The sequence below is a fragment of the Bos javanicus genome, chromosome 21 (genome assembly GCF_032452875.1).
Source record: "Bos javanicus breed banteng chromosome 21, ARS-OSU_banteng_1.0, whole genome shotgun sequence".
NCBI lineage: Eukaryota > Metazoa > Chordata > Mammalia > Artiodactyla > Bovidae > Bos > Bos javanicus.
This window is the reverse complement of record NC_083888.1, coordinates 22,372,235-22,384,940: the sequence shown is the minus strand read 5'-3', so window position 1 is coordinate 22,384,940 and position 12,706 is coordinate 22,372,235. Positions and strand designations below refer to the sequence as shown.

Here is a 12,706-nt window from a genome sequence, read left to right as displayed (position 1 = left end):
GTGATCTTGGAGCCCAAGAAAAGAAAGTCTGTCACTGTTTCCCTTGTTCCCCCATCTATTTGCCATGAAGTGATGGGACTGGATGCCATGATCTTTGTTTTTTGAATGTTGAGTTTTAAGCCAGCTTTTTCACTTTCCTCTTTCACTTTCAAGAGACTCTTTTGTTCCTCTTTGCTTTCTGCCATAAGGGTGGTGTCATCTGCCTATCTGAAGTTACTGATATTTCTCCCAGCAATCTGGGTTCCAGCTTGTGCTTCACCCAGCCTGGCATTTCGCATGATGTGCTCTGCAAATAAGTTAAATAAGCAGGGTGACAATATACAGCCTTGACGTACTCCTTTCCCAATTTGGAACCAGTCCATTGTTCCATGTCTGGTTCTACCTGTTGCTTCTTGATCTGCATACAGGTTTCTCAGGAGGCACGTAAGGTGGTCTGGTGTTCCCATCTCTTTAAGAATTGACATCGATCTTGTTCTGTTTTCCCTTTGACTGCCAGGAAACTCTAAGCTAAACTTGCTGCTACTTGGAGCAATTATGGGACATCCTGGCATGTTTTATCCTCCCATTAGCTTTTTTATCTTCATTTTTTAATTGTGTGTGAAATTTCTGGAAACTACATTCTTGGAGTGGAGCTTATTGAAAATAGTATTTTTAATTTTCAGTTTTTGAAAGTTAATCTTAAGGGAAACTTGAGTCTTTACTTTTTGTAAAATCATTTGGAAGGTAAATTTTTTTTTCTCTTCCGAAATCATTTTCTTTTTGAGAGCTCCACCACACCTGCAGGTCTGTGGCCACATCACTAGGTACCTGGGGATATTTTAAGCTGAACAATGGAGTGAGAGACCAGTGCCTCATGTGAAGCCAATCTCTGTCCAGAAGGAAACATATTTTTAATATATGAAAATGCTCAGATAAATTCTTATTTCTTCTATTATTAGAAACACTGCCTACTCTACACTCTGTGAGCGACTCGCGCTCGGGCCCCCTCTCAGTCTCCGGGACAGAAGCGCCCGGCGAAGCCTCAGTCCTCCCCACGCCGCCTCCTGCATTGTTCTCAGCCTGCAGTGTTGTTTTTGGCCCCTGAGTTAATGCTATTGCTTCCTGACGGCTGAGTGTGTTTCCTCCTTTTCTCGGTTTTAAATAGGATCTTTTCCACGGGACAAGAATGGGGCCTTTCAGCTGGGGTCTGAGGGGTTGGTGAGGTGGGGGTGACAGGAAATGGGAAGGGTGGCTTGTGAGAATACCATGTTGCAGGGCCCTTCATTCTACAAAGAGAGTGTCTGTTAAACCTTTTCAAAATCAGCGTGCTGGGCCCAGACTGCTGAAGGGCAGGCTCTGGGCAGCAGGTCAGAGGGCCAGGAGGCGACGTGTCCAGCCAGCTGCTGGCAGTGCCCACACTGCCGGTGCACTGAGAGGTTTCGTTTTCTGGTGCACAGGCCTTGTGGGAGGAGCAAAGACGCGCTTTTCTCTCGTGACGCGAGCCGTGACCGTGTCGGTGGAGTGAAAGGGCTTCTAACTGTACGCACGTGATGGTCCCTGACTTTCTGAAATTTCCTCTTTTTATAGCAGGATGAGACAAACTGTTCAAAGTTTATTCAGCTTCTTCCTGAGCTTGTTGTGAGCCGATGGTTTTAATAACTTCTTTCCCCATTGTTTCTGATCCCGATCCTTGGGGACAAGGTTTCCTTGTGACTCAGAAGCCCGTTCTTCCACATCCAGTTATTTCTTTGAAGAAGATGGGGGAGCAAGACTGCTTCCTACTTTCCTTTGACCTTTTTCTCCCCTTGCTGGAAAGGTTCAGCTCAAACAAGGTGGGCAGACAGACCTTTCTCTCTGCTCCCGAGGAGACACGGGCAGCACCCACTCACCACTGTCCGTTCCTGCCGAGTCCTCTGTGAGGCTCAGGCAGGAGGTGGAAGGTGTGGAACACGGTTATTGCTCTGCTTCTCCCCCGCCTCGGAGTGCCTGGGGGCTCAGGCCTTGCCCGCGCCCGCCCCAGGGACCCCAGCAGCAGGGACTAGAGCTGCGCCCTTCGTCTGCCCCCTCCCCGCCTTGCCCCTGACTGCCTCAAGCTTGTGTTGTGTCCACAGAATTAAACATGAGGTAGGCTTCACTGCAGAGTCCAGAGTCCACCTCAAGCTGCCTCCCTCCTCTGGTGTCCACAGGCCCTCAGCGGTCACATCCCCGTCTGGACTGGTGGTTCCCCTCTCGAATCCTGGTTATGGACTCACACCACCTCATCCGTCATTCAGATTTCAAACCTTGGAGTTATAGAAATAACCACTGGTATTACATTTAGAGAAACCCAGAAAAGCACAAGGCTGGCAGTGAAGCCCCAGTGACCCCTGCCTCCACAGACAGCCCCCGCCTCCACAGACAGCCCCCACAAAATGCCAGTGCATTTCCTTCCTTCCAGTTTTTTTTTCCTAATCACATGAATCTTCTCCTCTCCTTCCAAAATGGGTCATTCCATATTCTTCAATGAGTTTTCATTTAATAACACAGCCTTGAGGTTGTCCCGTTTCCCTGATTTACTAAATCATTATTTTTAGTGACTGCAAGCAACTCTGTTTTGGAATCACACCAAACTTTTCTTCTCAACAGTCCCCTTTGCTGGGCATTTTGATTGTTCCCAGTTTCTAACTTATAAACAGCTGTGGTGCACACCCTTGAGGTTTCCCTGTGGTCCCCATCTCGCTGGTTGTTGCTTGAGTTAGTGCTGTGTTCCAGCTTCCCCATCCCTCTCCAGCCCCTCCTCGCTTTGGCCCAGGGGCAGATTGTCTTGTCTCTTAAACTTGGGTGAAATTAGCAGGGTTTTGTTGTTCTGTTGTGAAATAAACTCTGTATTTTATATCATGCCTTTTCCACTGTGAGGTGATAAGGATATTTTCTTCATTTTTTTTCTAATGCTTGTATGCTTAATTTTCACTTCTATAATTTTAAAAAAATTTTGGCTGCACGGGGTCTTAGTTGTGGCATGCAGGATCTTTGATCTTTAGCTGTGGCCTGCGAACTTGTAGTTGTGGCATGTGGGATCTCGTTCCCAGACCGGGGGTTAAACGTGGGCCCCCCCTGCATTGGGCGCGTGGAGTCTTAGCCTCAGGGCCACCAGTTGTGGTTTGGTTGGTAAGTCTTTCTGACTCTCTGCGACTTCATGGACTGCAGCATGCCAGGCTTTCTTCACATCTCCTGGAACTTGCTCAAACTCGTGTCCGTTGTGTCGGTGATGCCAATCCAACCATCTCATTTTCAGTTCTGAAGCACTGGCACACTAGGAATCACTTTCTCAGGTAGCTACGCAGTCCTCCTCACAACATGTATGGAGTAAGTCCATCTTCCCTCCAGTGGTGTGGAGCAGCTGTACTGTTCTACTGAGCCCCTGTGTCTGTTCTGATATACTCCTGGCTCTATTCAGTTTTATGTATTCATGTAAATAGGGGTCAGTGTCTCGGTGTTTTAATCATGGCAGCTTTTTATGTTTTCATGTCTTAGGCTAGTCCTTTCTCTTCACTCATCATTTTCAGAATGTTCCTGATTTTCCTTCATATGATAGATTAACATGAGAATGACAACTCCATTAAAACGACTTTGAATTCATAGAATAAGTTAGGGAGAAATTGACAGTTTTACAAAATTAACTTATCCTGAAAGTAGGGTTTGCCTTTTCATTTATTCAGATCTTTTACATTCCTCAGAAGCACCGTTCAAAATTCACATATGGACACAGAGTGACCCCTGGTCCCCACAGGCAATCCATGTCACCTGTTCCGTGTGTGCATAACCAGAGATTTTGTTTATGTAGTATTTAGACAAATGCTAGCATGTATGTGCATTATTCTGTGTTATATCTTGGCAATCTCTCCATATTAGCACGTGAGGAACCTTCTCATTCCTTTTTATACCTAAAAAAAGCATAGGATTCTATTGCAGGGACAAACCATCATTTATTTACTCACCCTTCTTAAATCATAGACATTTAAGGTGTTTTCAATCTTTTACTAGTACGAGCAGGGCTGTCATAAACAATTCTGTGTATGTATCTTTTTCCACATATTGAGCATATCTTTGGGGTTTCCCTCGTGGCTCAGATGGTAAAGAATCTGCCTGCAGTGTGGGAGATCTGGGTTCGAATCCTGGGTCAGAAAGATCCCCTGGAGAAGGGAATGACTACCCACTCCAGTATTCGTGCCTGGAGAAAGAATCCCATGGACAGAGGAGCCTGGCGGGCTACCGTGCGTGGGGTCACAGAGTTGGACATGACTGAACGTGGCTTTAGGAAGGTGTTTCTGGAAGTGGAACTGCTCGGCCATGATGCGCCTACAGTTGTGATCCGGGCACCCTCAGCAGTGCTGCCCTCCAGAGGTTATACCGTTTACACTCGCCGCCACATGTAAGAGTGCCTGTGTCCACACTCTACCAACACTGTCTCTTTTGTTTACTAACCTTAAAAGTGAGAAATATCTCAAATTGGTTCTACTTTGCATTTCAATCACTATCAGTGAGACTTAGCATAAACTGGAATCATTTTATGCTTTGAACTTTCTGTTCATATCATTTTCCTATTTTTTCCTACTGGTTATTGAGTTCACAAAAATCGGTATTTTGGGAAGTACACTTTTTGTAAAATGAATGAGAAACATTTCGTTTCTTTTGATTTATTGTGGTTGGTATCTAGAATATTTTTATAGTTGAGTTCATTACTGTTTTTTCATATGGCTTCCCTGTGTTGTATATATAGCACTTAGACTTTCTCTACTTAACATATTCTCCTAGCCATCTAATCACCAGGCATGGTGACCACATTAAAAAAAAAAAATGATGAACTATTTCAACATTTAGAAGAGTATAGTGATACATTTTTAAAAGACAGATATACCCATCACCAGGGCTTCCCAAGTGGTGCTAATGGTAAAGAACCCTCCTGCCAATGCAGGAGATGTAAGAGATCCCTGGGTTGGGAAGATCTGGAGGAGGGCATGGCAACCCCCTCCAGTATTCTTGCCTGAAGAATCCCATGGACAGAGGAGCCTGGTGGGCTACAGTCCATGGGTCACAAGAGTAGGACACAACTGAAGCAACTTAGCACGCAGCACATACCCATCACCAGAACTAATGGTAACGTTTTGCCGTGTCTGCTTTAGATTCGTCCCTTTGAACGTCCCTCCAGTGACAGTGCCTCCCCTGCCCCTGAGATCACTGCCTTTGTGAAGTTGCAGTGTGCCCTCCTGGTCATGGTCGGGGGCCTTGACTTTGAGACTGAAGAACCCCCTCAGGCTAGCTGCACTGGAAGGGATTTATCAGAACTCTTGAATGAGTTTCCTGGAAAGTCTCCCTAAAATACAGATCAGGGCTTGGGCTGAGTCAGCTGCTGTGCCCCAGAGCCCCTTGCTTCCACTGCAGTCAGCGCTGCCAGTGGGGAGGATGCAAAGTCAACAGCTCTTCACGTGTTCTCCGTTTATGACGTGATTCTTTTAATTTTGGTTGCGCAGCACGGCATTAGTTCCCTGATCAGGGATCGAACCTGCACCCCTTGCAGTGGAAGCACAGAGTCCTAACGCCTGGAGCGCCAGGGAAGTCCCTGTGCAACACTTCTACATAGAGCCTTGTACACTTGCATCTCTGCCCGTGTATGTGCTACGTCGCTTCACTCGTGTCCAACTCTTTGCAACCCTATGGACAGCTGCCCACCAGGCTCCTCTGTCTGTGGGATTCTCGAGGCAAGAATACTGGAGTGGGTTGCCATCCCCTCCTCCAGGGGCTCTTCCCGACCCAGGGATCCAACACTCGTCTCTTACATCTCCTGCGTTGGCAAGTGGGTTCTTTACTGGAAAGCCCTTGCATCTTACAGGGGAACCTAAGGGAGTATGGAGGGAAAAGCACTTGCTTTTCTAGTTTGTGTCTACACCAGGAGCTTGGTATCACACAAGCCAGTTCACAGCTTTGGTAAACTTCCTGAACGTTTTAATGCTCCTACTATTAATTTTTCCATGAGCAATAGAGTATTGTTTCGGGTATTCAAAACATTGACGCAAATGGTATCATACTGCAACTTAGCCTTTTCTTTCAGTATTCTTAAGCCTTTCCCTGTTGACATCTGCAGCTCTACCTCATTCTTTTTAACTGCTGTGTATTGTCTGTGTATTAGTTGTTATTGTGTAACTATCCTAAAATTTACTGGCAAGGAACAGTGTTTACCATCTCCCCGTTTCTGTGGGTAGGAACCTGGGGGTGGCTGAGGTGGGTCCTCTGGCCCAGGGTCTCAGGTGTCTGCTGCAGCTGTGGTCTCATCCAAAGACCCAGCTGCGGCAGAATCTGCTTGCAGCACACTCACATGATTGTTGGCGGCATGACTCCATGGTGGCCGTGGGCTGAAGGCTGGCTTCTTTACAACGTAGGCCTCTCCACAGGACAGCTCACAGCATGGCAGCTTGCCTCATCAGAGCAAGCAGATAAGAACAAGAGAGAGTGCAGGGTGGGTGTCACCGTCTGTAATGAATTGTGGTTTAGTCACCCAGTTGTGTCCAGCCCTTTTGCAACCCCATGAACTAATGCCCACCAGGCTTTGTCCATGGGACTTCCCGGGCAAGAATACTGGATTGGGTTGCTATTTCCTCCTCCAGGAGATCTTCCCAACTCAGGGAATGAACCCACATCTCCTGCTTGGCAGGCAGATTCTTTACCACTGAGCCTCCTGGGAAGCCGAGCAGGTTGAATAATCTCCCCCCAAATTCAAATACCCTGAAACCTCAGAATGTGACCTGTTTCTTGCTATTATTTCCTGCTCCCCCAACTATACCTACTTAATTTTGTCTGGATGTTTACCAATCTGTGCTTACCATTGCTTTCTATAGATACCCCACCTCCTCTTTCTGAACTCGTTAAAGAAGTACATCTTTCAGCAGTTTTTTTTCCCCATAGTGTTCTGTTCATGATTAACATATGTGCATGTCTGGAATAATCTTTATTTACCTTCGCTCTTGAACCAGTTTGGTATGTAATTCTAGGCTGACAATTTCCTTTAGTATTTTGAAATACTATTTGTCTTGTTGTTGCAAATAAGAATTCTGATGGCAGTCTACCGCTCGTTCCGTTGTAAGCGATCTGTCTTTTCTCACGGCTTTCAGGTTTTTCTCTTGAAGCCGAACACTGCATTTTCACGGTGTTGTGTCATCCTGTCTGAGATCTGACGTGCCCTGTAACATGAGGAGTTGGTTGTCAGGTCTGGAGGGACTCCCAGGCGCTCTCTGGACAGCGCTTCTCCCCACTTCTCCTCCCCCCCAGATCACCTAATTTAGACACAGTTCGGAGCATCTCATTCTACCCTCCATATTTTAACATTGGTTTCACATTTTCCATTTTTAATCTCTGTGCTACACATTGAGTCATTTCCTTAAATCTTCCAATTGGCTACTTCTCTCTTTAGTTATGTCTGGTTTTCTGGTAAACCTACACAGAAGTTTTCCATTTGTTTTAATGACTATGTTCTTCATGCCTAGAATGTCTCTCTGGTTCTTTTTCAGATTTTTTTTTCCAAAACTACCTTGGTTTACCTTATGGTTTTCATTGCTTCAAACATGTTAAGTGCTTTCATCCTAAAGTCTCTTGCTGATTATTCTATCTCTGCCTCATGATGGTTGAGTTCCTCGTGGGATCACTCTCTTCTTTCCTGGAGGGGAGAGGACTTTCTTCCCACGTCAGTCAACAGTTACCAACTTGGGTCACCTGTCTCCACACAGGAAAAGGGGGGGTTTGTTTCCTTAGAGAGACCCTGAGGGGCTGGCCTTGTCAGACCTCCAGAGTGAATGGGCATCAGGAAGCCAGGACCATCCCTGGGAGCCCCTCTGCCAGCCCTCCGGGGCACATGGTCTCTCTGAATGGGCACCTAGTGGTGAATTAAAGGTATCGCTGAGAATTCTTCAACATATTCTGGCCCTTAGTGACCCCAAAAAGTCATTTAACTATTTATTTCTTCTGTCAAAAAAAAAAAAAAGGTATCTTCTTTATTTATACGGAGAAAAAGATAGAGTATTTTAACTATAAGACTTCAAAGAAAAGGTGACACATGTTTTCTTTAAAACAAATATTTTAATTTCATTTTTATCTGGAAAAAAGCATACAAGTTTAAAGGAAACAGCAAGATCTTTGACATGTCACTGTTGTCTTTTTTTTTTAAACAGTACTATAACTTGTTCAAAATGTGAAGATACAGAACTGTTATAAATTTCTGGAATCAAAGACTCCAAATACAGATGAAAATAGATTAGTTATAAAATGTCAATTCACGAAATATTCCATTTTCTCTGTTTTTTATCAGGAATATTCTATAGAAACACTGTATACAAAGTAAGGCAGACTTTTAGAAATTCAAGTATAAGAGTTTTAGGAAAAATAAGTGTGAAGTCCGATTTCTTTGACTTTGGGGAGTCGCCTGCAGAGCTGGTGTTGGGGCTCTGGCTGCTGCACAGAAGAGCCCTTTGGAGCGCTTCTGGGGCCACTAGTGGTTGTTCAGTCACTCAGCCGTGTCTGACTCTCTGCGACCCTATGGACTGCCACACGCCAGGCTTCCCTGTCCTTCACTATCTCCTGGAGCTGCTCAGACTCGTGTCCATCAGGTCGGCAATGCCATCCAGCCATCTCACCCTCTGTCGTCCCCTTCTCCTCCTGCCTTCAATCTTTCCCAGCATCAGGGTCTTTTCTAATGAGTCTGCTCTTCGCGTCAGGTGGCCAAAGTATGGGAGCTTCAGCTTTAGCATCAGTCCTTCCAATGACTATTCAGGACTGATTTCCTTTAGGGTTGACTGGTTTGATCTCCTTGCAGTCCAAGGGACTCTCAAGACTCTTCTCCAACACCACAGTTCAAAAGCATCAGTTCTTCAGCACTCAGCTTTCTTTCTGGTCCAATTCTCACATCCATACATGACTACTGAAAAACCATGGCTTTGACTATACAGACCTTTGTTGGCAAAGTAATGTCTCTGCTTTTTAATACAGTGTATAGGTTTGTCATAGCTTTTCTTCCAAGGAGCAAGCGTCTTCTAATTTCATGGCTGCCATCACCATCTGCACTGATTCTGGAGCCCAAGAAAATAAAGTCTGTCATTTTTTCCATGTTTCCCCATCACTTTGCCATGAAGTGATGGGACTGGATGCCATGATCTTTGTGTTTTGAATGTTAAGTTTTAAGCCAGCTTTTGCACTTCTCCCCTTCCACTTCCATCAAGAGGCTTTTTAGTTCCTCTTCACTTTCTGACATAAGGGGCAAATCATCTGCACATTTGAGGTTATTCATATTTCTCCCAGCAGACTTGATTCCAGCTTGTGCTTCATCCAGGCTGGCATTTCACAAGATGTACTCTGCATATAAGTTAAATAAGTAGGGTGACAATATACAGCCCTTAACATATTCCTTTTCCAATTTTGAAACAGTCTGTTGTTCCATGTCTGGTTCTACCTATTGCTTCTTGACCTGCATACAGGTTTTTCAGGAGGCAGGTAAGGTGGTCTGATATTCCCATCTCTTTAAGAATTTTCCACAGTTTGTTGTGATCTGCACAGTCAAAGGCTTTAGTGTAGTCAACAAAGCAGGTGTTTTTCTGGAATTCTTTGCTTTTTCTGTGAGCCAACAAATGTTGGCAATTTGATCTCTGCTTCCTCTGCCTTTTCTAAATTCAGCTTGAACATCTGGAAGTTCTTTGTTCACATACTGTTGAAGCCTAGCTTGGAGAATTTTGAGCATTACTTTGCTACCATGTGAAATGAGTACAATTGTGCAGTAGTTTGAACATTCTTTGGCATTGCCTTTCTTTGGGATTGCAATAATAATATACCTTTTCCAGTTCTGTGGCCACTGCTGAGCTTTCCAAATTTGCTGGCTTATTGAGTGTAGCACTTTCACAGCATCATCTTTTAGGATTTGAAATAGCTCAACTGGAATTCCATCACCTCTACTAGCTTTGTTTGTAGTGATGCTTCCTAAGGCCCACTTGATTTTGCATTCCAGTAAGTCTGGCTCTAGGTGAGTGATCACACCATCATGGTTATCTGGGTTATTAAGATCTTTCTTGTATAGTTCTTTTGTATATACTTGCCACCTCTTCATATCTTTGGTTTAGATATCTTAATCTTTTTATGTTAGGTCCATTCCATGTCTGTCCTTTATTATGCCCATCTTTGCATGAAATGTTCCCTTGTTATCTCTAATTTTCTTGAAAAGATTTCTAGTCTTTCCCATTTTACTGTTTTTCTCTATTTCTTTGCATTGTTCACTTAGGAAGCCTTTCTTATCTCTCCTTGCTACTCTTTGGAACTCTGCATTCAGATGGGTATATCTTTTCCTTCCTCCTTTGCTTTTCACTTCTCTTCTTTTCTCAACTATTTGTAAGGCCTCCTCAGACAACCATTGTGCCTTCTTGGATTTCAAAAGTTTTCCCAATTAACATCAATCAGAAAAGCCTAACATACACAAATTTTTTTTTTTCACTTAAAAATTTACTTATTTTTAAAAATTTATTTTAGTTGGAGGCTAATTACAATATTGTAGTGGTTTTTGCCATACTTTTGACATGAATCAGCCATGGGTTTACATGTGTTCCCCATTCTGAACCCCCCCATCCCATCCCTCAGGGTCATCCCAGTGCACCAGCCCGGAGCACCCTGTCTCATCCATCAAACCTGGACTGGCGATCTGTTTCATATATGATAATATACATGTTTCAATGCTATTCTCTCAGATCATCCCACCCTCGCCCTCTACCACAGAGTCCAAAAGACTGTTCTATACATCTGTGTCTCTTTTGCTGTCTCACATGTAGGGTTATTGTTACCATATTTCTAAATTCCATATATATGTGTTAGTATATTGTAGTTTCTTTCTGGCTTACTTCACTCTGTATAATAGGCTCCAGTTTCATCCACCTCATTAGAACTGATTCAAATGTATTCTTTTTAATGGCTGAGTAATACTCCATTGTGTATATGTACCACAGCTTTCTTATCCATTCATCTGCTGATGGACATCTAGGTTGCTTCCATGTCCTGGCTATTATAAACAGTGCTGCGATGAACATTGGGGTACATGTAACATACACAGATATTTCTATAGTGCAGTAAAAATGTATCATTTATTTTAAATTTGCATTATGAAAATAAGTCTATACACCAAGTGATACATATTTTTAATGACTATGAATCATGTAAATTTGGTCATGGCATCTAAAGTTGGCTTTGGCTTTGAAGTATTTTTAAATTCATAGAAAATAGTGAACTTCTAATAAAATAAATAAAACATTTTAATAATTGATATTAATAATCAACTTCAGAATTTCTTTGTCTTTTTCATTTGCCGTTTAATTTTAAAAGAGAAGTCACTTTCAGTAGTGTTCCAAAGTGAATGATTGCACCTTCTATGATGTGGAAAAGATCCTATTGCCATTAGCTCTTCTTAAGCGCTGAATATAATTGAGAGAAACTGCAACAAGAAATTCTCTGTCATCAGCAGAAACTCTGTCAGCGTCCTTGGATGGGCCTCCCGAGCTCAGGTTTGGACAGACGGACGCTGATGCAAGCCGTGTTCTCTGAGACTCTCCGCGGAGCCCCAGCAGCAGGCTGGCGCAGTGAGTGGACGAAGCCTCACTCTACGGCAATGGCATCAGGTGGTGGTTAGGGAAGGTGACCGCGTCCCTGGGTGCTCTCGTAGGCTCTGTGCATCGGGGGGCTGATTGGCTAATACTGAAAGGAACTCTGGCCGCCCTTCCCGGTGACCACAGGGGTACCGCACTATTCGGGAGGCGGGCGCAGGCTCCGCAGCTTCATGTCGTCCAGTCCTTTCCAGTATTTAAAGTTGTTGTCGAGATGCTGCATTAACTCAGGCAGGTCTACAAAGGCTGCAAGAAAGACAGGAGTGTGATGAGACTGCACCTTCCCGGGGTGCACATGGAGGCTTTCTAAGGAGAGGGACAGACAGGAGGGGACAGTGCTCCGTGCTCGGCAGACATGGAACGGCCCACGATAGGCTGAAACCCCATCTTCACCCAGTGCCCGCCGCGCCTCTGCCACCAGTGGACAGAGTGGAGGGGGCTCGCCCGTTTTATCACCATTAATCAGCACCCTGGGGCCTGGGCTGCCTGATTCCAGCCCTGACCAGCTCTCTGGGGCGTCCCATCCCCCTTCCTTGAGCCTGTCCCCTTCTACCTGCAGCTCGTGGCACGAGCAGCAAGCTAGTGAAGAAAACTTGGGCCAGGAGTGGCCACATCTGGTCTGGGCCCAGAAGCAGTTAGCAGAGCCTGCAATCTGGCCCGAGGCCCCAGCGCCTTCCGCCACCTCAGTCCTCCGTCCCCCGCCTCTCAGCATGGGCTCGTCTCCTGCTGACGGGATCCAGACTGGACATGGGTCTGCCTCCCGGCAGGGGCCCCTTGCCTAAAAGCCCTCTACCTGCCAGGGGGCTCCGCCCGCGCTGAGGGCTACAAGGAGGGCCGTGCCCCCGTCAGAGACCAGCCTGCCCTCAGGTCGGCTACTGGAGAAGGTGGAGAAGCTGGGTGAGGGGACAGCAGAAGAGCTCCCTCAGAATGTTGAATCCTGGGCTTTTGACCAGCAGCCCCTTCAGCCCCATGTTCAATGCTCTCATCTTTGCGACTGGGACAACAGGTAGCCCCGGAGCCGGGGGCAGCTGAAGAGAAAGCAGAGAGCGCCCCATCTGCCGGGACCTCCT

The 12,706-nt window shown here is 45.4% G+C and overlaps 1 protein-coding gene and 1 long non-coding RNA gene across 5 annotated transcripts in view; one reads left to right on the top strand and one right to left on the bottom strand.

The window, feature by feature from the left end:
- The window catches only part of LOC133233917 (uncharacterized), a 47,593-nt gene that overhangs the window by 21,976 nt on the left and 12,911 nt on the right, over nt 1-12,706 (top strand). The window lies entirely within an intron of this gene.
- PDE8A (phosphodiesterase 8A) overlaps nt 8,066-12,706 on the bottom strand; it is a 147,272-nt gene continuing 142,631 nt past the window's right edge. For all 4 annotated transcript variants that reach the window (XM_061394006.1, XM_061394005.1, XM_061394004.1 and 1 more), the window contains one exon: nt 8,066-11,882. In XM_061394006.1, coding sequence (XP_061249990.1) covers nt 11,776-11,882 — 107 coding nt within the window. In that variant the 3' untranslated portion in view covers nt 8,066-11,775. The remainder of the gene's footprint in view (nt 11,883-12,706) is intronic.